General features: G+C 54.6%; 1 protein-coding gene across 5 annotated transcripts in view; it reads right to left on the bottom strand.

Annotated features, from left to right (window-relative positions):
- The window catches only part of PEBP4 (phosphatidylethanolamine binding protein 4), an 80837-nt gene that overhangs the window by 48206 nt on the left and 8306 nt on the right, over positions 1–24325 (bottom strand). For 3 of the 5 annotated variants that reach the window (XM_074808311.1, XM_074808308.1, XM_074808312.1), the window contains exons 2-3: positions 22406–22551; positions 20776–20908 (exon numbers count right to left, since the gene is read on the bottom strand). In XM_074808311.1, coding sequence (XP_074664412.1) covers positions 20776–20908; positions 22406–22545 — 273 coding nt within the window. In that variant the 5' untranslated portion in view covers positions 22546–22551. Of the gene's footprint in view, positions 1–20775; positions 20909–22405; positions 22552–23349; positions 23490–24325 lie in introns of all 5 variants that reach the window. The other 2 variants (XM_074808310.1, XM_074808309.1) reach the window with 1 other exon arrangement.

The raw sequence follows: 24325 nt of genomic DNA, 5'->3' as shown, positions 1-24325 counted from the left end.
AAAAGGGAAATCACCTCCCTGATACCCTAATAACGGCAGAAAAAGTTCATATTCCTCCAAGTGCCCGGCGCTCTGCAACCTCCTTATTTCTCATTCCTGAACACGCCTCGACCCCTCACTGCCAGCCACGACCCCGCTTGCCGGCCACGGGCATGTCCGCCGGGACCCACGGCCACCCCCGAGGCCGTGCGGGAGGACGGGGGTCCTGGGCGGGGGGGGGTTGGTGGCGTGGGACGGTGGCGCTGGCAGCCGGCGGCTGCGTGGGGACAGTGACACGCTGCTCCCCGGGGACCGAGCTCGCGGGGACGGTAATTGAATCTCGGCACTTATATTCAGCCGGAGCCGGCGCGGTGATTAAGTTAACTGGAAATGCCATTTCCGTATTGTTCAAACTCTTAAGAGCCCCGAGCTTCTTATCATTTGCTGGCGGTCCCCTCTGCTCCTTCGCTCCGACCTCGCCTCCCCTCCAGCATCGGGGTCAGGCTGCAGCGGCCCCCAGGGTCACCGAAAGAAATTAATCCCGGAGCCCCTTGGGAGCCGGGCTGGCGCCTCGGACGCAGAGATTGCAAGGGCTGGGAGGGAAGAAGAGCTCTCCTCCTCCCCATTTGGGGAAAAATAAAAGCATTTCAGGAGCGGCGGGAGCTGCTCTGCCCATCTCCATCCCCAGGGATGAAGCGCCAGCCCACCCACTGCATCCATTTACCTGCCGCGACTCACCCCCAGCATTTTGAATTTGCTGCTCCCAAGTCACAAAGTGCTGCCGGGGCCTTTCCCCCACCCCTGACGCACCATCACCACTTGTTGATCTACACCCAGAAACTGCTTTGGCAAAAAAGACCCAAGAAATAACCCTCCCTGCTACGCAAACCGCTCTTGCCAGGAACAGGAGGGAAAAGATGCTCAGCTCAGAACTTCCCTCCCTAGTAAAATATTTAATAATAAACTAAGAAGAGAAGCCAACTGTCTCCCTTGGATGTGGTTTTCATTTGGAAGTTAATAGGATTTTTATTCCCATCCAAAAATCTCTCTCTTTTTTTTTTTTTTTTTCCTAATGTATGTTTTGTTCTAATATATCCATCTTGTCATGCTAAATAAAATACAAATCGTACCGACGTAGCCCAACCGGGAGCGATGAACGCCCGTGTCGCACTCCATTTGTCTCCAGCACACAGACACACCAGCCACCCTCTCCCAAGGTTCTGGGTCCCCATCACTTTGTTAATCGATACCGGTCGAAAGCTTTAAATAATATTTTAAATACTCCAAGTGAGAAAACGTCCACGTTAATGTGTTAATTTCCACCATGCCTTGTTGCTTTGAAATCCCTGAAAAATGGGAAGCTTAAATGAGTCCTATGAAAAGGAACAGGGCATCATTAACACAGCCAGATCCATATCACAGACTGCAGCAATTACCATCCAGTGAAACACTGCAAGCTGTGAAGAGCTTTCATTACCGGGGGTTTTACAGGTCATTCACCTCTGGCCAATCTTACGCTAAAACAAGCATTTTCTGCACCACGGATTCCAGCTTCATTTAAATCTGTAATTGCTTTGATTTCGGTACATATGGAGCACGGGGACTTCATGACTAAGAAATCTATTAGTCAATAAGTTGGCTACTTTTATGGACCTTTAGTCATCTTGCCTCAATTTCTTCCCAGGTCGGGTGATGGATGGAGATGCTGATTTCCACGGCGGGCGCGATCTGCCCCGGCTCCCCTTCGCTGCAATTACGTTCCCGGGTCACCGAGGGGGAATTCAATCAGGGAGCCGGGATGCTGCTTCTGCCTCGGAAACGCAATTCCCTGCTGCCGACAGCCCTGCGCGGCAAATAGCCCTTCTCCAACCTACAACGAATATTTGATGGTTTTTCATTATTTCCCAGGCCGTGCAGAAGGTGGTCGGTGCAGGGATGCGCGGGTGTGAACCAGGTGTGATCCCTCCATCACTATTTTCCCCTCTCCCATATCCCCCCCCCCAGAACAAACAGCTTTTTGGGGAGATGCGGACAAAACAAAAGTGTTCTCATGTTGTTTTTTTTTTATTATTTATTTGTATTGAAATGAGCGTGTTCACCATGCATATATTACAAAAATCCCCAATTTAAGAGCTATAAACCCCCAATTTAAGAGTATAAAACCCAATTTAAGAGTATAAAACCCCAGGTGAATTGTGTATCGCGGGGTTATCTATTCCTCCGTGGGTGCTGGCGGAAACAAGAGACAATAGTCTATTCTCCTCCGTACGGGTTCCTACCCAGCCCTTGTATCCAAGTGCCTTCCAGGAGTGCATTAAATGCTGCGATTAACATCTGTCACGTGCAGTTCAGTCTCTCATTCAGTCTCTCCCGGGGGAAGGAGCCGCACGTGCAGGGGAAGGGTTTGTTTTGGTGGGTTTATCTTCTTTTTTTGTCAATGCGGGCAGCGCGCGGGGGGGAAAAATGCATCTTGGTGGGCAAAGGGCCCTTTGCGTGCCGGCTGGAGCGGGGCTGGTGGGGAGGGGGTTGGCGTCTTGCAACCAAACCCCTGTTATTTGGGGTGAGGGACTGAGCAAAATGCTGGTCCTGGGGTGAGGGAGGGTGTCGGGGAAGGTGCAGGGGCAGATGCTGAGGGGCTGGAGGAGCCCGCAGCGGCGGCAGCAGCGTTTGCACAGGGCTGGATTCCCGCAGCAGGAGCTCCCTTGCTTGCTTACACTCAAAAGGCTGAACCCTGCTTTAAATAACACCCATTTTCTGCGTGTTTCCATCAGGAGCTGAGCCCGGAGCTGAGCCCAGCGGTTTTAGGCAACCCACTGACACCCAACTGCGGCCCAACCTCCTGCGGGTCCCAGCCCCGAAAACAAACTCAAATCCCAGCACCGTGCGGGCGCAGGGGTGCTGCCTCTGCTCCCCATCCTGCCTGCACCCAGGGCGAGCCCTCAGCTACCAAAAACTACCGGCCGCAACCCCGAGCATACGCTGCCGCCGGGCAGCGATGCTCCCGCATGATGACGCAGAGCCGGCAGCGATGCTCCAGCCTTCGGGAAATTTGGAGAGAGAAAAAACAACACCCTGCTCAGCCCCGCCTTGGGGGGGTCGAGCCCTGCTGTGACTTTTTTGGGGGGGGGATAGGATGAAGCAGGATGGTTGGGTCTTTATTGCATCTTAGCAGGACAGGCGAGAGGATGGGATGCTGCTCCCGCAGCCAGGATCCTCTTTTAATTGATTCCTCATGGTTTATTGCCTCCTCGCTTTAATTGCAATACAAATGTTTGCTGATGCAATTATCATGCATATGTGATAAAGCTGTTAGAGGGTGTCATTAGGTCGTATTTCTTCATTTATTTTAGGGCGTGCGAGGGAAAGAGAGAAGTGTGCTTCCTGCACAGATTTCTGGCGATAAAATGCAATTCCAAGGTGGGTTTCTTTGTGGTGGGGTTTTTTTTCTTTGGTTCAATATACTGAAAGCAAAAAAAATTTGCCTTACAGCAGCTCATCTGGGGGTGAAATAATCCACTCAACATTCAGATTATCAGCTAACGCGCATTTGCATTAGAATAGGGTAGAAGAGCTCCCAGGATGGAGCAAGATCCCTCCGGATCAGCCGCAGTCCTGGCACAAAACAGCAACGGATCCTGGCCCTGAACATAAAACCACTCATGGATGCGGCCCCTGACCCCCGCGGTGGGGAATATTCCTTGGGAAGGAGACCCTGCCATGGGAGAAATCCCACAGAATATTTAAATTTAGGAATAATGGGGGGAAAAGAGCAGAATTGCCCAGAATTGGCCAGGGCAACTCATTTTGAGCCAAATCCCCGAGCTCTCCCAAGGGCTGGGACGTGCCCCACGCCGGGATGCGGGCGCCGACCCCACGGCATCGATGGAAGACCAGCAGCTCTGGGTCCGTGCCCGGCTCAGCTTTAAACCACCAGCAAATTCGGGAGCAGAGGGTGAAAGGAAGCCGGAACAAAACGCCCTGAACGGAGCTGCAAAAACTTGAGCAGCGAGGGCCAAATCCTGCACACGGAGCAGCCGGCAACGGCCCCGGGAGCTCCGGCATTCACCGCAAAACCTGACGCTGCACCTTTCCCATCGCAGCTGTCAAAATGAAGCTGTCGCTGAGACGGTCTCCTCGGAGCCTCGTTAAAAATGTGACGGTTCCCTTAGGCTACCAGGGGAGACATGGCCAAATTAATGAGGATGTGACAGAGTTTACGGGTCAGATTAGACTCCTCTTCCCATGGCTGCACTTGGCATAAACCTGAAAATTGAGTGAAAAGAAGGGAAGCCGAGGGTGAGGGACCGCGAGGGGTTTGGGGAGCATGTGCGCTCACCAAAAGAGCAATCCTGTACTTGTCATAATTAATCAGGCACATGTTAGACAAGCAGAAAGCGCTCGGCCCCTCCGGTGAGGGAAGGGAATTAAACCCTCATCTCCTCACCCCACAGATCCGGCCTCCCCGGGATGTGCCGCACAGGGAGCAGGTTTGCAAACACATCCTTACAGCTCTCCTACTTAATTTCCCCATTTAAAAATAAATAAACAGAATAAATTTTTATTTATTTTTTTTCCCCTTCCTTTCCCCAATCTGGAAAAACAACCCACTTCCACCAAGAAGCTGTGACAGACCGGAGACGTCGCCGGCTGGGAGCGGTTGGGCGAGGGGCATCTCACACGTGCAGCGATGAAGGGTTTGTGCCCTGCGAACCCCCGGTGCCGGTGCGGGCAGCTGCCTAAAACATCGAGCATCTGCCTCCCGGCCCATGCAACAGGGGCTGGTACCTCTTGGACACGTACAGCATCCAGCTGGCCACGGTAGTGGCCACTTCTAAAAACCCCAGCGCCTATAGCAACCTATAGAGATACAACCCTACAGCCCATGCTGGCGGTGAGGGGATGCCTGTTAGCCCCTCTGCACCCTTCAGTAGCCCCTGGGGGGACTGAGGAACTTGGGCAAGCACTGAGAGAGTCCCGTTTGAGGGCAGCTATTCAATCTCAAACCCTTAAAACCGAAATAAAGCTTGAAACAATCCTGAACCAACCCCTCGAGCCCAAACAGCAGCGAGATTTGGGACCCAGTCCAAGCTCTGCAGCTTAGGCCCATCTCCAAATATCTCCCAACAAGTTTATTTATGGAAAATAAAATCAGTCCAAGATGTTCACAGCTCAGGAATATTTAATGCTATTTGGTGAGAAAGTATTTCCAGCAAGGAGGGAACCGCACGGCTCCCCGAGCCCGGCTCCCAGGCATCGCACCGGGGACGATGCTGGCATGGACCCACACCAGTAACCCTGGGAGCTCGGAACTGGTCTGACTGGATCAAATACCTCCCTAATTTACTTCATACCAATCCTGCTTAATTAATCGGGCCTGGAGACATAGCGATGGGCTGTCTGCTCAGGTGAGCTGTGGGAAGAGCCGGGTGCTGAAGCATCACTGTGGGGGAGCATCGCCCCTGGGTGCCCACCGTAGCACCCACCACTGGGACACGCTGCCGGGGACCCGACCAGCCCCATCCCGTTGGGAATGGGAAGGACAATTTCTCTGGCTGGGAAGAGGAGGAAGCAGTGGCAGAGCCAGGGATAACCCAGACGATGCTCAGATACACAAACCCCACCTCCCGCCACCCCTGTCGCAGGCAGCGATGCCGCCGTTCTGCGGGCACAAAGCTCCAACCGTAAAAAAAATCCACCTTTGCACCCAAAACGATGGGAAAGGGGACGAATCGCCTGTCCCCAGGCGGCCGAGCGGCAGGGGCGAGCGCAGCACAGGGAGAGGGGGGGGACACACGCTGTTGCCGATCCCCCAGGAGCCGTGGCCGCCCCGGCGCTGGGGTTAAACCGCCGACACGGAGCTGTCTGCCGGGGCAGCCCCGAGTCAAGGGCAGGCCAGACGCAGCGGTGATGGGAGTCACTTTAATAGACACCTGTCACCTGATGGGGAGCATTAATGCGTCCCCTGGCTCCCGCCGGACATGGATGAACATCCTCAGCCCGGCGAGGCCACCACGTCCCTGCTGCCACCGCACGACGGGCTGTCACCTTGGCGAGGGGGGGACACACAAAACAGCCGGGGAGCAGGGGAGAGCGCCAGGGCAAGGCCTGGCTTTTACAAACAGCTCTAATATCCCTGGAAGACATCTCCGAGTCATACACCGGGTTGGAAATGTCTCCCATTATAATTATGAGTCATTCATGACTCAGTGACATTTCTGAAATTAAAAAGCAGTCGCTGGCCCAGCCCTTTGCTGCGCTGCTCGGTGGCCGCGCGAGCGCTAAACAACTTATTTTTAATGCTGTTTCCCAGACAAACAACCCCCCAGACCCATCATCCCCCACCTCGGCCGCGCAGCTGCCCGGGGACGGTCCCCTGGGATGGCAGGTTTTGCGTTCACACCCCGAAGTTGTTTTTTTTTTTTTTTCCCGTGTGGAAAAAGCCGGGATCTGAGCCCAACTTTGCAGCCCAGGCTGCTCCCGGGGGCAGAGCCGGGTGTTGGGTCTGCCTGCGCCGAGGTGGAAGGAGCTGCCCCAGGGATGTCACGAGCCGGGCCGGATTTCCTAGAGCGACGAGTTTAAATGCATAACCCTGAAAATAAATAAAAGCAACCTGTTGGGTATTTCCAACAGCCCAGGACTTCGACGAAACCTCCGCTAGAGGACGGTGCACGCAGCAGCATGGCACGTGCCGAGGCTCGGTGCGAAACCGGGGCCACGTTGTTGTGCAAATATCTGCAAGAAAAAGGGAGTTCAGGGACCCTCGGCCATGGGCAGGGCTGGGACGGTCGCAGCCCACTGGTCTGTGGCCTCCAGGGACAGGCCATTAGGCCCTTTTTCATTAAGGCAGCCCTACTCTCATCGCTCAGTTTTATTCTGGAACGGCCAAATCCAGGGCAGGAAACGCTCTGCGAACCCATAACCCCCAATCGCACGATTATTTCCCCCCCTCTCTCCACGGTCCCTTTACAGCCCGAGAGCTCCGTTATTAAAGCACTAGATTTTAGAGGCTGGGAGGCAGCTGCCCTCATGAAAGGCATGGGGCAGGGATACTCGGGGGTCAGGATGCTCAGGGGCAGGGATGCTCGGGAGGTCTGGGATATTCAGGGGCTGGAATGCTCAGGGGGTGGGACGCTCTGAGGCAGGGATGCTGGGGGGGTCCAGGATGATCAGGATGCTCAGAGGCAGGGATGCTTGGGGACAGGGATGCTCGTGGCATCTGGGATATTCAGATGCTCAAGGACAGGGATGCTCAGAGGAGGGCGGGTTGTGTCTGGGTTGCTCAGAGGCAGGGATGCTCGGGGGTCCAGGATGGTCAGGATGCTTGGATGCAGGGATGCTCATGGCATCGGGGATATTCAGGGGCTGGGATGCTCAAGGGGCAGGGATGCTCAGGGGGAGGTGGAGGGGGTGTGTGTGTCTGGGTTGCTCAGAGGCAGGGATGTTTGTGAGTCAGGATGATAGGAGGCAGGTATGCTGGGGGGTCAGGATACTCGGGGGGTCTGGGATGCTCAGAGGCAGGGATGCCTGGAGGCAGGGATACTTGGGGGTCAGGGTGCTTGGAGACAGCAATACTCGGGGGTCTGGGATGATCAGAAGAAGAGATGCCTGGAGGCAGGGATACTGGGGGGTCAGGATGCTCAGGGGCAGGGACACTTGGGGACCAGGCACGGTGGCCCACGCTTACTGACATCCCGGTTGCTCCATGCAGGGACGAAGCTCCTGGGAGCCCGGCGAGGCAGCAGCAGGGCAGGGTCCAACACTGCAGCAGGACCAGGTCCCCGGGTCTGGGGACTTTGGGATCTCAGGGAAACCCTGCGCGGTGCGAGAGCCCTCTCTGCACATCGTGCTTTGCCATCTGCAGCAGGTGAAGCGCCGGCGCGGCTCAGCACGGCTCGGCATCGCGCGGTGGCTGGGGAACGCACGCCGTCGGCGCCAGGACATATCAGAGCAGAAATAGACCCGGAGCCGTCGTCCCCCCCGCCGCCCCCTTTTTACTATTATGTCTGAGAAGCGACGTCTCTCCTTTTTTTTTTTTTTTGATGATGATTTAATCGCTTGGTGATGAGGGCTGCCTGGCTGGGATACAACTGAGCTCTGGGCATCGCCAAAAGAAACAGGGGATATAAAAAGAGGAGGAAGCATCAGTAGCAGCGACGCTGATTGACAGTGAATGAAATGAAGCGGCCAAATTTCATTGGCGTGCTTTGAAATCCCAGGACGATGTGGATAGCTGATGGCTCCTTTCCTAGGGTTTTGCCAGAGCTAGCATTTGCCTTTCATCCTTATTTAATTCACTGTTTGGAGACTGCCATGGGTTTGTGTGTGTGTGTGTGTGTGTGTGTGTGTGTGTTGGTATTTTAATTGCACGTTTCCCTCTTGGAGGAGATTTTTTTTTTTACATACCAGCGTGTGTGTGTGCGCTGAAATGCAGCTGGGTGTGCAAAGGAGAGGGGCACGGTGGAGGCACAAGCCTTTTGCCCAGCACCTCGGCAGCAGCCCTGCCCCGTGGCCTCAGGCCCTTGCTGAGAACAGCCCTTAAGTGCTTGTGCAATTTATACCCTGGATGTGGATAATTAAAGGACTCAAGGCTGAGCTTTGATAAAGCATTTTCCTGGAAAGGCGGTGTCCGTTGGGGCTCAAACTCAGCACAGCCGCTGCCGGCTGCCGGGGGGGGGGACGTGGGTCACGTCGCCCAGGCAGGGGTCCCGCAGGAATCCCCCCCACTGCCTGCAGGTATCCCTCTCCCAGTTACTGGATCTCTGCTGGGAAAACCAAGGACGTGAAGGCCGTGGTCTTTGCGAGGGACAGAGCAGCTTTGCACATGATGAGCTTCAGGGGCATCTCCCTGGGAGCATCTTCCCTTCGGCCCCAGCAGGTTCCTGCCACCAAAGAGTGGCACCTGCGGTGATGTGCCAGCAAGAGAAGATGAAAAGGTGGCAAAAGTCCTATTTTCCAAGCCTTCCTTCCCTTTTCAGTGGGGAAAGGTGCCAGGCTGGCAGCGCTGCCATTCCCAGCGCTCGGGTCAGCTCCGGTCTCCCCCTCTACCAGCAGTTGAGCCCAGGCTGGCTCATCTCATGGATGGCCCAGGAGAGGCTGAACTCAGAGCATCGGCCCAGCAAGCCCAGAGGTGGCCAGGAGCAGCCAGCGACACCAGCCAAACTGGTCTGCTCCTCCAATGCCAAGAGCTCTGCTTCTCCCTCGCGGCCCGATTTCCACCCAAATTCCCAGGCTTTTCACTCCAGCTGGAAGAAATCTGGCAAATCCATCAACTGCATGTGACCTACCCCTGTGAAGAGGGAGATCTCCCGGGGACAGCGGTTCCCAGAGGGACGGGACTAAGCCCAGCAGCTGCAGAACAAGCCAGGGGCAAAGCCCTGAGCAGCAACTGAATCCCAACCCACAGTGACCCCCGCTCCCAGCCTGGCTCATCGCCCCCAAAAAAGCAGCCGGGTCCACGCAGCATAGTAAGAATTACAAGTTTTAGTAGAGAAAAGCTCTGCTTTTGCAAATTTAGTGGGTGCAATGCCGTGTCCCCAGTCCCCGGCTTCATTTTGCTCGGCCATCGCCCTCCCTTTGGGCTACTGTTTGCCTGGGAAGGGGCCGGGCAGCATCGCGGGGGGCTGCAGCATCGCGGGGGGCTCGGCAGCGCTGCCGCCTCCCCTCCTCCTCCCACTCGCCAAATATTTGTTTAATGAGGGAATTCCTGTCGCATGTACGTGGGCTCCGGCGCTGCGGGGAGCGCGGCTGCCTGCAGCATCCTCAGACGCGGGAAAACCTGCGGAGAGGGCGACGAGCCCCTCGCTGCACCGACACCAGGCCTGGCGCGAGGGTGACGGCCGCTTGCAGCGGTGCAAAGACCCTTTGCGTGGGGGTTACAGCTTGCTGCTTCCCTGCCGCAGCAGCGGGGCTGTGCCAGACCCAGAGCACGAAGCGCTGCAGTCCCCGAGCGTCCCCCGTGTCCCCCCCTGCCACCACGACACGCGTCGCCCCGCCGGCCAGCCCTGCTGTCAGCCCCGACCCGCAGCCTGTGACACGGCCACTTTGATCCGCTGCTTAATTCCTCCTTCCCATTAATTTCTGATCAGGCTCTGAACCTTCTCACAGAGATGCTGAGATCAAATGATTAGTTAAGAGACAGTCAGGCGAGGAGAACATGAAAGGGAGAAGTTTTGTTTAAGGATATTAACCCCGGCGAGGCGGCGCGGGAAGCGGCAGAGCCGCGAGCCGAGAGCTCCCTCTGCTCCCAGAAAACCCTCCACGACCACAAACGCACCCGCCGCACCGCGACCTGCCTGCTCTGCCCCTTCCTCGAGGCCCTGCAAACTCATCACAGCCCACAGGGAGAAAGGACCCGGGGCACAAGGCTGCTGCGCGGGGAAACCTTGTTCCAGGGGACAAGTTGCTGCTAATAAAGCGTCGACCAAGTGTGAAATGGTCACAAAACCCCCCCTGAGCTGGCTGGTACCCACTAGCACCCCGACTGTGCAACAGGGGAGACGCCCCCCGGTGCAAAATAGTCTCTATATAATATAATATCTGATTTATGATTTGATTAGAGGCAGCCCAACCCCACGGCGGCACTTCTCCCATCACACGAGCCCCTTCCAGGATGGGGGAAAATGAGAGAGTTTGTATTGCCAGCGCCGAAAGTGTCACTTGGGAAGGGAAATAAATAAATGTCAGGCCAAAAAGAGGGACTTGGGGGAAGGAGAGCTCTAGTACCCAAAATAAAGGGAAAAAGCAAGGAGCGGAAAATGATTATTTCAATTACAATGAAAATGTATTTTATTAGAAAATGTGGATTCGTCTTTGAAACTTGATACCAAGAAAAGCAATATCCAGGAATATAATACCCCATCTCCATGCAGGGAGAATAAGTTATTAAATCAGAAGATGAATGGCTTGCAGTGCAGCTAACTGCTCCGGTTAAGAGAAAAATAGTTATAAACTTACTCTTTGCCCCAAAACGCATTCCTCCCCCTCATCCCCAGGCCTCGTGTCTCTCCTCTGGTGGAGCTCACTCACGTGCCTCATTTCTATGGCTTGTAAAAATTCAGGAGGGGAAATTTTAATAGAAGTAAAAAAGGTGAATTTAGAGTTGTGGGGTTTTTTTTTTTAACTCCTCCCCTTCCCCCACCTTTAAGAAAAAGAAAACACACATGAGGAATAAAAATAACCCACATAGTTCAATTGTGGGGAAGTAGTAAGGATGTAAATGAAGGTGCATTCTTATGTATAGCAGTGCACCCAGCAGCCCCGTGGCAGGGCGACTCGCTCGGCGCCTCTGTTCTGCATGAATAAATATGTATAAAAATGTAACGCTGCGAAGAACTCAAATCCGATAACTGAGATAGCGTTTCTCAGAGGCTGGGAGCGTCACAAGCCACCAGCTTTTCTTACTCTTCCGTATTTATGTAAAGAACCATTGAAATGATAATGCACGGCCCCCCCTCCCCGTGCAGGGGTGTGCGGAGCCTTTTTGTAGCGATGGATGCAAAACCCCCCCAGATATTACGGCCGTCTGGTGACAGTGGCAGATAAGGGCTTTGCTCGCCTCCCGGAGAGGGCAACGTGCTGGTCCCGCGAGCTCCGGGCGCGCTCAGGATCAGGCCACCTGCTCCAGCGAGGGGCTCTGGAGACGTGGTAAATATTTCCCTCGAGCGTGGCACCGGATCTCATCTGCCAGAAAAGTCCCTTTGCTACCAAGACCCCAAGAAACGGAGATGCTGGAAGTCGCCCGCTGACTCGATGAGTTTCAAACACGTCCTGCACGCTCGGACACGCACACGCGTGCCAGCCCACGGGGTCAGGACCTCCCGAGCATCCCCAAACCCCCCGGGGGAGACAGCGGCAGCAGCAGGCACCCACCTGCCTCCTCTCCCCACAGCACATCAAAGCAGATGGGACTTTTTTTTTTTCCCAGCACTACAGACTTTTTCCCCTCCTTCACCCCCAGATATCCAACACATCCCCCAAGCAGGATACCCCGACCGCCTCCCCCCCCCCCCAGCCCAGCATCGCGTGGCAGCCCCCCGGCGCAGCGCGGCTGCCTGGTTCCCCGTTACACAACCCTGCTCGGGAGATCCTACGTGGGCAGACGTGGGTTTTCCTCTGAATTGACAACAGCTCTCGCTGCAGCTCAGCAGAGCATGAGCAGCTTACATAAACAGCGCTCAGAGTTACCCTGCGTGTGGGCTGCACGCAGCCGCCCAGGGTGGGGGGAAAGCAGGGAGCCGCCTTCCCCCCCCCCCCCTTTTTTTTTTTTTTTTTCCTATAAAACAACCCAAACCCGAACAAGCTTCTCCTTGTGGGGGAAAAGGCAGCGCGCGCGAGAGAAAGAAATGACTCAAGTGTTTTGTAACTTGTCACATTCGAAGCTGCAATTTGGAGGCAGGAAGAAGGGATCCAAAATAGTCGCCCCAACCCCAGCTTGTATAACCGAGATCCCCCGTCCCCTCCCCTCCATCGGGAAAATGGGGAAATTTCTGCCGCAGATTGGCAGCTGGAAAGAGGCAGGCGAGCTCGGGGTTGTTACAGCGCAGGAAGGAGCCCCCAAATTGGGAAGAATTACTCATCTGTGGAAAAGGCTCCTGAGCGCTGGCGGGGAGGCACCGGGGAAGATGCTGCAGGGGAGGAAGGCTCCCGAGGATGGCTCCTCCGGATGCTGCGGCTCCCAGCCCGAGCTCCCCGGGAAGCCGTCCTGAGCGGGAGGTGATGCTCGGGAAGCGCAGCCGGGGCGGGAAAGCAGGACAGAGCGGGTTTCCCTGCGGAAGAGGGACCTGGCGAGGGCTTCTCCTTGATCTGTCAAAGGGCATCAATAACCTCCAGTGCCCAAATTGAGCCCAGAGCAGGCTCGAGCCCTCCCAGGCACCGGAGAGGGGACGGGAGATGCTCAGATAGTCCCACGGGAGGGGTCCAGGTCAGGGTGTGTTTTATGGGTAGACATCTCTCCCGTAGAGCACTTCCCCCCCCGGCCCTCCTGGACCAAACCAGCAGCACCCAGCACTTCCCAGCTTTTTCATCCACGTGCTCAGCAACTCCTCACATCCCAGCAAGACCCCGGCTGCACCCAGGCCCCTCCGCAAAGAGCAGGGAGGGCGATACCTGCCTGTAACAGCCGTGCCTGGCTCAACCCCCCTAATTAAACATGACTTCAGACCCCACAAACTCAATTTTCAAGGCGCGAGTTCCAGGAGCACCCAGAGGAACCTGCCTCCTGCTATAAACCCTCCTGCCCACCCAAAGCGCCACTAATCTCTTTTGAAAAAGTCGAGGCAGGTCCTGGGGATGTGGCAGGAGACGCAATAAGTGTGACACCTCACCTCGGGGCTCATTGATCTGCCATCGACCCGGGGTCAAATCTGACTTGAAAGCCCAGATGGGCTTTGGCATCTGGCTCTGCGTTTTGTGGGGGCAGCGCTTCCTAAGGGGCTCCTCGAAAATGAAATGGGCAAGGAGTTTAAATGAGGGGAGGGCCGAGCTTTGCAGCCTTTTCTCTAGTGTCACCCCAGCGGAGGATCTTAAACCCCAAGTGCCCGACGCCCACATCGCGGGACAGCGCAGGCTGAGGCCGGCACCCGGAGCATCCTGGGAAAATCCCAAACACAGGGTGGGCTAAAAAAAATAAGGTTATTTTCAATAGATTCATCTGCTTCTACAATGCAGCTTGGCTTCGCAATTAAAAAAAAAATAAATTAAAAATATCTCTTTCTTTACAAAAGACCCACCTGATGGGTGCATCGGTGCAACTTTTGGATTAACAGGTTAAAGTCAAAGTGGTTACAAAGGTGCCCTGTGATGGCAGGGACTTGCCCGTGTTAAAAACCAGCATCACCGAGACAAAAAGCTGAATTGCTGACTCCTCGGCCAGTGCACGATCACACACTCCCCAGGAGGCACCCGCTGGGATCCCGTACAGCCCCTGGCACGTCCCAGCTCCGCACGCACTCGAGCGCCAGCTCCGATTTTAACAGAAAACTGGGTGATTCAATACGAAGTATACATCTGCAGAAGCAACTCAATTATCTCTTGGAGTTAAGCGTTGATGGATAGAAGTTTTAATTACCAAACCTTTTCATCCTCCCCCACACACAAAAAGTATATTTTCTGGCATGTTTATTTAATAATAAAATATGATAAAATTATATGTTAGTGGAATAAGTGCATGGTGTGTGTAAAGTACAAGCTGAGCTGAAGTCTGTTTTGTCACCAGAGCTGAAAATATTAGCTCCTTTGATCTCTTTGGCTCCAAAGCAGCTCTAGAAGGAGAGCGCAGCACATGGCAGGGCGCACCCAGCCCATGGCGGGGGTTTGGGGAGGGTGCACCCCAGCTCCTGCCTCTGCACGTGCCGGCGCGCTCCCCGCTCACGCAGGGCGCCGGAGATTGACAGCCTCCACTCCTGCACATGTCCCCCGCTCCTGATGTCCCCGACGAGAAGAGCAAGCACAAGCCGCCTGCCTTAATCGCCAGGGACAGGGCGAAAGGGTGTCCCTGTCACCCATCAGTATCATTGAGGGCTTGGGAAGTGCCCAACCCCCGTGGGGAACGCCCTTTAGACCTCCGTGTTCAGATCAGTCTTAATTTTTTTTGGTTCTTAACCCCGTTGTCTGGTTCACGGATCCGGGCTGCAGAGCGACGCTCCCCGCTGCGGCCGATCCCCCGGCACCAGGACGGGGACGCTGCCCCAGCCCAGGACCAACCCTCAGCTCCAAAACCTGAGTGTTAACGGGCAACAGCAGCAGCTACAGCCCCTTTGAGACCGGGCAGATACAGGTTACTCACTCCTCAACGTACAGACACGCGGAGGTTGAGGTTTCCCCCCTCCCTCAGCATCGCAGCCTACAAGTTAATTCTCCAGCAGGAAATTTCTCCCCCCACCCCGCCTTGGAAATTCACAGCCAACCTGCTAATGAGTCTTTGTGAAACTTGTGCCTTCTTACCTCTAATTTTACAGCCTGTTAGGATTTGAGCTCTGTGGACAGCCTCACATTTGGTTTCGAATTATAGGCTGAGTGGCTGTTCTCTCCTATTATTGTGCTGTCAATCTTGTATTAGCACATTATAATATGGTACACTGAATGCATCTGTTCTGTATATCACAAGTCCTAATTGTCATTTGTTGAATCACTTTGTCTTATACGATTGTTAAGCAATTATTTCATCCAAAGCAGCTTAAACTTTGATTACTGTATAGTGTTTACAAGGATCAAAGTAAAATCATCAGCTGCTTCAAACATTTTGCTGTTGAAATAGGCACAAGCGTCTGCCCCGCGCGGGTGGGGATGCCAATACATAAGCAATGAGGAGAGCGGGCTCGGTGACCTGTAGGTTCTTGCTGTCTCTGAAGCCCATCCTTCTGCCTGAAGGGGAACGTTATTTGTCCAGGATGGTTAAACGTCCGGAATATTATTTGTCCGGGATGGTTAAACGTCCAGCAAACATGTAGGTAATGAAAGGGATGTGAAGTGACATTCCTGCCAGGATTGCTCATGGAAGGAGTTGTCATCGCGTGTGGCACCAGCTGTCCCATCGGTCCCCTCCGGTGGGGCAAGGGCCCGTTGGGGAATAACACCCCGTGCTCTTCCAGTGCTTTCCATCAGGGATGCTCTCCCGGGAAGCTCTCCTGGTGCTTCTGAGGTGCGTGGGGGGGGGGAACTGCACCCCGAACCAGCTCTGCCACGCAACCCCCCACCAAAGCAGCGGCGTTTATACCAGACCCGGTGCGGGTCAGCAGAGGACACGGCTTGATGCAGCGCAGAAGAGCCTGCAGCGCACAGATTTTTTTGCTTTAACACCCTCAAAAGAGGCACTTGGGTAGCTCGCAGGCCTCGCACCAACCCCTCTGCTCAGAAGCTGCTGCAGAGCCGGGCCGGTCCCAGGCGCCGGGGAGCCGCTGGGTTGGCCGCCCTCTGAAGTCGGGGGTGCTGGTATGCCACGGCGCGGTCCCGGGGCATGGGAACCCAAACCAGCATCAGCTCCAGCAGGGCAAAAGGGAGGGGTTCATCACCAGGGGCTTGGGCTAATCCCCATAATATCTGGCTGACAGCATCGGGAAGGAATGCTGGGCCATTGTTTTTTAAGTAGCCCAGACAGGATTGAGAGAAAAAAACACACAGTGGTGGCTCCTTAACCCCAGACTGTTCTAGGAGCCAGCGAGGATACACAAACTGTCAGAAATCTTCTGCTTAAAACCATCTTCTTTAATGAGACTTGAATTTAACCTGAGTGCCACTCAAAAGCCCCCTCTTCCAGCCAGCTGCAAATCACTGCCTGACACAACTAGAGCACATCCCAATTAGGATATTAAGCAGACCTTCGCCTCCTTTTGTTAAAAGCTAATGAATTTCCTCATACGAGTAATTTTCCAAATAATAGGCCCCAGACCCTAGAGCACAGAAACCTTTATAAATCAGGACTGTCCCCAACCCAGCCACTAAGTGTTCACAAAAGGGGGAGAGTCAGGGCCAAGGCTGGGATCTAACCCGCGAGTGGACTTGGCCATGGACTCCAAGCTCCTGGGAGAGGCTCATTCACTCTGGGCACAGCTGCAATCCCGGCCAAAACCAGGACATGGGTGCCATGGCAGGACATCACCCTGGCTCTCCAGTCCGGGAGCAGCACCCCGGGGTGCTGGTTACAGGCTTAGGCATCAAAGAACCTGATGCAACCCATGAGGACATCATCCCATGGTTCACATGGCTGGGGGGGCTTTTCCAGCTGCCTTTTCAGCTCCAGCTCCTCCTTGCCATGGAAATGGTTTTAAATAAGATATTATAAAAATGTACAGTTCTTGAAAGAGCAGAGAAAAGGGGGTGATCTGTACAGCTGCAGGAAGAAGTTCTAGTTCATGGATGCGCAAGTTTTCAGACTAGTTTAGACAGGAGAGGCTTCTTGCAAAAACACTAAGTTTTAAAAAGTATAGGTGGGGGGAGGAACCCTGAAAAAAGCGCTTTATTTTTGAGACATCTGGTCCCTGGGACAGAGAGCAAGTCCTACCCCTTTCCCGCACTCTAAAGGAGCAACGGCACAGCCCAAAGAGACCTCTGAGGAAGTTGTCAAACCCTGCGATGAAAACAAATCTGGAAGAGCAGGTAAAAGGTAGCGCCGTAAACCGCGGCTCGAGAACATCGCGGCAGGTAAATTGCTTTTTAACAAGCAGACAAGTTCTATCAATAGCATCTACCGTATGTTTTTATAAAGTGCAGAAATATGTTTTTAAAAGGCCAGTAAATAAAGTTCCTATCGATTTGATCTCAAGCGTAATCTGTTTTTCTGTCTGCCACCAACAGTGGTAATAAAACAGAATCATGTAACGGCGTTCCGGCTAATGCGACTATACATCACGGCAGGGGCCGTGTGCTCGCGGGCGATCTATCATTTTCTATTGGGATTGCTTAGCTGCAGAATTTATAAACTTGCCCCAAATTGATGCAATGTCCAATTTTCTTTTCCAATTTATTTTTGGTTGAGCAAAGCAATATCAAGGCAGGACAAGGAGGGCGCATTTCCCGTCTATCCAGATGTTCTCCCCTGCTCCTGCCTCCTCCCTGGCCTGGGAAAGGGCCTGGCAGCAGCTCCTCTGCCGGGGTTTTCAGGAAGATGCTGACAGATCCTTTAAGTGCTGAGTTTGGTGTTTGCTCCCTGTCACCCGCTGCCCCAAGGCTGCCCGCAGAGCCAAATATCCCATGCTCCGAGGGGTCTCCCAGCAAGGACCGAGCATCCTCAGCACCGCAGGGCTGCATCTCGCCCCCACCCGGGCTTCTGCAACACCAGGATGGACCAGGGGGTGCTCAGCCGCAGCGCAGGGCCGGGGACAGGCACTTCCCACGCGCCCAAACCACGCGCCCGGGTTTGTGCATCTGTGCCCAGCAGTTCAAGGGTTTCCAGGGCACCCGAACCATCCGTCACCGGTCTCCCTGGTCTGGCGATGCAGCTTATTCCTTTGCCTGAGCGTGCTGCTCAGAGATAGCAGCCAGGCCTAACGGCTGCCTTCACGGCACTAAAGAAGTCAAAGATGGGTCTTTTGGGAAGTAACAGCGATGTTTGATAAAGCTGGCTGCCAGGCTGCAATGGCCCAGTGTCTAAAAGAAGCAGCAAGGGATGTTAAAAACCCTACAAACACACATAAGATGATGGATTAAAGTCCCCCAGGCCTACCAAAGCTCAGCTTTGCAAGATGCCGCCCCACTTGAAGGACCTTCACCCAAACACTCTGACATCACCTTCATCAAGGGGCATCAAGGCTGCGAGCAGAGACCTGGGGCACAAACAGGGTGAAACATGGCCCCCCCCAGACCCGTGAGCCCTATCTGGAACAGGGATGGGAAACTTCCCGTCCCCCCACCTTGGAAAACTGATAAATATTTCCGGAGATAAAAACAAACACTCCGCATTTGGCTTTTTTGGTGGTTGTTTTTCTTGAAGAGACAAAGTGTTCCACAGAAAGCAGACACTTCCTACACAAGTTTTCATACTCAAACCCCAAGTTTTTCTGCCACTGATTTTGACAGAAAAAGCGTAGCCAGCCCTTTACCCAGCCCATCTCTCACCACTCCATCCACGAGATCGCCAAGCCTCGGCAGGGCCGTAGCTGAGAAGCATCGCATAAATGGAGATAACTTTAGCAGAGTGAGGTTTCCCATTCTCACTTGGGAATAAAAAAGAAATAAAATCAAGTGTCCTGACCTTAGAAATCCCATCGTAAACCATAAAAAGCAACCGCGTTGCCTGTGCATGCCTCAGCCCTGGCATAGGATGAGGCAACTCTTGTTCCCACTCACTTTAGGGTGATTTTTTTTGGGAAAAAGGTTATCCCAAAGCATCCTTACAGGTTCAGGAGTAAGAAAAACATATGTATTCCTATAAAGAAAGCCTGAGGAAATTCAGAGCCAGTTCTCTGCAACGGATTTCAGGCCGTCCAGCCTCTTGCCCAAAATTAAACCCCAGTTTGCATGCTGCAGAAGCTGGGAGCCTCCCGGCTGCGTGGAGCTGGGGATGTGTTTCTGGCAAAGGCCAGAGGAGAGAATAAATGCAAACCAAGGAAGCAGCGGGGCCCGTGTCCTCAGATGCCGCCTCAGCGCAAGATGTGCCGAGTTGTCTTGGACAGAAACGGTGCCAGATCTGCCAGCGGAGACGAGCCATCAGCCAGCCCTGATGCCAGCGGGAGCTGCCGACCCTCTGCAAGGGGTTCCCCGAGGAGCTGCCCCCCCACAGTCAGCATCCCATCCCAAAATAAACCTGCACCAGGGACGCACAGCCAGCTCCCAAGCCCAGCCTGGGCAGGTTCACTCACCTGCTCTTGTTTTCAGTTCAAAGCCAGCGTCCCCCCGGCACGGCCAGGCAAGGGTCTGGCTCTGCTTGTCCCCCAAATCCTCCCCACAGCATCGTTTACCGGACAGAGCAGCACCCACCAGCATCACCACAGCCAAGTCCCTTCCCTTTCCAGGACAAAAATAAAAAGAAAAGCAACTGCCTACATCCCTGGGGAATTTCGAACTACCGGAACACAACGCACAAGTGATGGATGATTTTGTGTACAGCATCCTCTGCCAGGGAGGATTTTTTTTTTTTTTTTTTTTGGAAGAATCAGACATCTTTAAGGGAAAGTTATACTTCAAACCATGTGATCAACAGGGGGAAGAGACTTTCCAGACGGCAACGAAACAGCCAGAAAAACTGATTCTTAACACTTCAAGGTAAAGCCAAGACACCAAGAGCCGAGTTTCTCCCTCATTAGCTACGGCTGAAGCATCCGCAGCTGCCAGGGCTGGAGCTACTGATGGGGGAACCGCTCCTGGCAGTTATCGGGGTGCTGACGGGGCCTGCGCTGGGGTTCTGGGCACAAAGTCTCCCCTACAAGCCAAAGCCACCCAACTGGTTGTGGTCCCCAAACCGGGCAGGTCCCAGCGGGACCCTGGGGGTGCAGGGTGCCAGCCCGACACCCCGCAGAGACCCGCACGACACCCCACTTCTCCCCTGCTCAGGGCATCCCCCACCCCACCCCCCAGCACGGGTGCAGCCCCCCAGCAGGAGCCCAGCGGCTCCCAGTGCTCCCAGTCCGGCACAACTGGGGCTCGGGAAGTTCAATGCTGCCACCTGGCGACAGCGGGAGGGAAGAGCAGCCCCGGAGGGGCTGAGCAGGGATCGGGCCCCCTCCCCGGGACCGGTTACCACCACCCCCGAACCCCCATTAGAAATCCTACAGCCCCTGAGCAACCCGGGAGCTCACATTAATTAATCTGGTTTCTCCAGGCAGGCACCAGCTCGGGATGTAAACAGCCAGCCAAAGCCTGTTTGCTTTAAAAACTTTACAAGCAATTGGAGGGGGAAGAAAAAAAAAAAAAAAAAAAAAAAATCAATCTATGCTTGCAATTTTTTTTTTTTATATAAGGTAGTAAAAAAGAAAAAGTGTTTCAGTTTAAGCACACCCTCGGACCAAAACTCTGAAGCAATGGGGAAGCACTGGGGAAAAAAAAAAAACTAAAAAAAACAACCCACCTTAGAAAGTCACCCTGATTTCAGGCAAAAGTTTAACAAGCACAACCCGAGTGGCTGATGGCACTTGGGCCGGGGACAGCGGTGCCAAACCCAGGTCCCAGAGTGACCCCAGCACCCAGTGCCTGCACGTTGGGTGTCCCAGCCCAGCCCCCCGGCAGGCTCTCAGGGCCAGGCTCAAAGTACAAGCGCACGCGTGTGTAAACAATTATTTCCCACGGAATTCCTCCCCTGCGATCCAGCTAATTAGAGGTGTCTAATTCACACGGAGAAGCGTGGAGCAGACACAAGTCGGGACTCACCTTGTCAGCCTGGGGGTACCGGACGCGGGGGCTGCCCCACTCCCTGCTGATCCGCCGCCGGTACCGGTGGCACTTGGGGATGTACGTGCAGCCCACGTCGCCCAGCTCTGGGTAGATAATTTCTACATCCCCTCTGGGGAGAAAAGAGGGAGAAAAGAGAATGTAGGGCGAGAGCACACCATGCAGGGGGTGGGTATTGATGCCCCTTCCCAGCCAGGCTTGAGCTGTGGCTGCGATGCTGGGCAGGGGATGCAGGATCCGACCCTGCATCCCCTGCACCTTGTGCACCAGGATAACACCCTCTATGCTCCACCATAACCACGGTGTCTGCAGCAAGACTTTAAACATTCGTCACGGCTCAGCACACCTTAGATTATGCCCAGTGTTTTCCATAGTCTATAAAAATTCGTGGCCCATGCGGGTTAATCTGAGGCTTGAAGATGGGGAGCAGGAGGGCAAAGCTGCGCCCACTCCCCCTTCACCTCAGACAAACTGTTTGAACTCTGAGCCCTCCCCTCCCGCTATGAAAGTGGGGACAAGTCTCCTCTGCGTTTTGGGCACTGATAGTGCAATAACGGGTCAGATACCTCCAGCCTCTGCACCAAGTGCTTTCCCCTTCTGCGTTATCTGACAGAGAAAGGGGCCGCTGGAGCAAGCTGCCAGGTCACTGCAGCGTGCGGGGAGCGTGTCTCAAGGCCACCCTGAAGATTAGCTGCCACCAACGTGACCCTCGAATCCTGCAGCCCGGGAGGCTGCGGAGCAAACAGCGGCAGCAGCACGGGCCTGGCACAAAGGAGGCTGAGTTCAAAGCTCATGGTTTGTGGGAGGAAGCTGGGGCCAAGTGAAGTCTCTGCTTGCCTTAATCTAAAGCTTAAGTCACTCATTCAGAGAGTATTTTGGTGAACTGAGAAATAGTAGAAAGGATGTTTTTGATACAGAAGTTGCCAGTAATGCAGGATATTAAGAACCCCCCAAGGGCGAGGGGCACACGTGTGCCGCTGCTCGCCCAGCCCTGCCTCCCATCTCCAGCAACCCACAGGCAACAAGAGATTAAGCCAAGGACCTTCAGTCTCAAAACATTTGATAAGGGGGTGCATTCGGTGGCTGTTCAGCTGGGGGGGCCCAGCTGGTACAGCAGCAAACCGCCTGCTTGCAGCTCCAGGAGCAGCCCTCCTCATCCTTCCTCCTCTTCCCATGCCCACGCTCAGTAAACATTAGCATCTCCGCAGCACGGGGTGAGCTCTGCGGGATGGACTGTTCTAACAATTTTCTTCCCCAAAAAGTAAGTGTCCTTCCTCTGAAACTTTTTGCAGAAAACATTTGTCACCTCCGATGCCATAAGTTGCTTGAAAAACCTCTGCACAACAGACTAGGAAACAACTCGAGGTGACCAGAGACACCAAGATCTCAGCTTGCATAAAACAAGAGCTGGACGGCGCGGCAGGCGCTGCTCTGCTTCGCTCTGGCCCAGATTCCTGGCAAAAGGAAGAAAGCAACCAATATTTATAGCCCTGGCAAAGGGGACACTGGAATTAACTGTCCCAGGAGGTGACACGCTGGACAAGGGCAGTGTGTGCCTGGACACCCAGGGCTGGTGCACTTGGAGAGGAGACACCAGGGAGTCGCTCACCTGCAGAACTCGCTGTCCACACCGCTGAGCATCTGGAAGAAGCAGGTCCGTGGAGGCTCGTCCGGCCAGGGGGGCTGCTCCCCCCAGGCAGCAGGGCCGAGCAGGCCAGCAGCCAGCAACACAGCTCCCAGCAGCTTCATCCTGCCCTGCGGGGACCGAGGGACAGAGTGTCACAGGCAGAGCCAGGACCCAGCGCTGCCCCCCCCGAAACCAGCTCCAGGCAAAGCACACCCATCCTCACACATCATTTTTTATTCCCACTTCCACCAGTTCCACACCATTAATCCCAGTTATGCCAGAAATGAACTCCGTTTCCTGCTGCTGCTCTGTACCAGGAATCACCGAGCCCCCAGCAAGAACCTGCATCTTAGAGGACCCGTTTCTGCCCACGTACGAGGACGGTGCATCGCCCCCGTCCTGCACGGCGCCAGCGATGCCGCAAGCTGGGAATCCAGCACGGCCACGATCACTTCCATGTGATCGGCGACACCCCAGGCAGCACCGAGAGGGGACAGAGTTCCCACCTCCAGCTGCTGCTCTCCCTATCTCTAACGTGATGGAAAAGATGAAAAATTGGTATCAGGCTTGGTCATGGCCTAACCAAGGCCATTATGGATGGCTGCACGACCAGCCACGACACGCTGAGCAGCACATCCCTGACCCCAGGCAGAGCCTCTGCAGGGGAGCAGCACAAGGGTTCACCTTGAACCCTGAGCCAGGCCTGAGCTTCCCCTGCATGAGGACAGCCATGGCCACCCATTCTTCTGTACAAAGCACAAGCCAAGCCCCGAGGATGAGGGGAGCCGGGGTACGGGGTTTATAGACCCACAGCCCTGCCAAGCCCAACTCCAGCCCTCACCTCCCCGGGCTCTGCCGAGGTGCCTGCGCAGCCCGATGGACCCGGTGGCCAAGGCCACCACGGCTGGCCCTGCCGAGGCACTTACCCGCCGGGTCCTGAGGATGGGCGAGCAGCTCCGAGGCAGAGCCCGGAGGTTTGAGGTTGCCGTGGAGATGGTTTCCCTGGAATGAAGGGAAGAAGGGACTGGGAACAAAAACACAGCCCAGGGAAGGGGCAGCTCATCCCCTAAAGGAGCACCAAAAAAAAAAAATAAATCAGGCAACAGGTTTTCATCTCGCCCATCCCACAGCGATGGTCTCCAGCTGATCCACCAGCTCTGGGTCCTCACCTGGCTCTAATTCCCCTCTGCACTGACAACTTCCCAGCTAATTAGAAAGGATGCGACCCAAACATTTATTTGCACTAGCCTGTCTTCTCCATTGCCTAATCAGCTCTGGATGAGGCATATGCAAAAAAACCCACTGTCAGTTGGGAATAGGTATTACAACACATACTGTATCATTATATAATGAAGTACCGGCACGCAGAGCGAACACGAGTAAGTACTAGCGCCACTGTCATTACAGAGAGAAAAAGGCATCATGCTTAACTAATTAGAAACATTAATGTATTGGGAATGATCTGGAGGTTTAGGGGCTAATGGCTCTGGTTCCCACGCTACAAGATGGGCAAACCCCATAATTAGAGCCCTGATCCTGCAAACAGGCTCACGTGAGTAACGCTTTTCCCATCGGAGTCAGAAGCGCCGGTTTGCGTGAGTCAGGATCATCAAAGTGGGGTTTATATCCTCACCCGGTATCACAAGCCGGGGGGGGGGGGGGTTGATAATGGGTTGTCCCACAGAAGCCACGCAGGGGGGGGGATGGCAGCCCCAGGCAAGGCATGCCCAAGGACTGCTAATCATTACAGCTGCCCAGGGACTCTCCGCCGCGGAAAGGTGGGTTTCTTCAAAGCAGGACTTCCCTCGGAAAGCCGACAGCTCGGCTGAAAGCTTGGTGAGAGGGTGGCGGGGGAAGGGATGGTGGCTTTGACCAAGACACACACAGGGACAGAGCTACAGA

Source organism: Strix aluco, chromosome 28 (genome assembly GCF_031877795.1).
Source record: "Strix aluco isolate bStrAlu1 chromosome 28, bStrAlu1.hap1, whole genome shotgun sequence".
NCBI classification, from domain to species: Eukaryota; Metazoa; Chordata; class Aves; order Strigiformes; family Strigidae; genus Strix; species Strix aluco.
The sequence above is the reverse complement of the archived record's forward strand: the minus strand, read 5'-3'. Positions and strand labels throughout refer to the sequence as shown.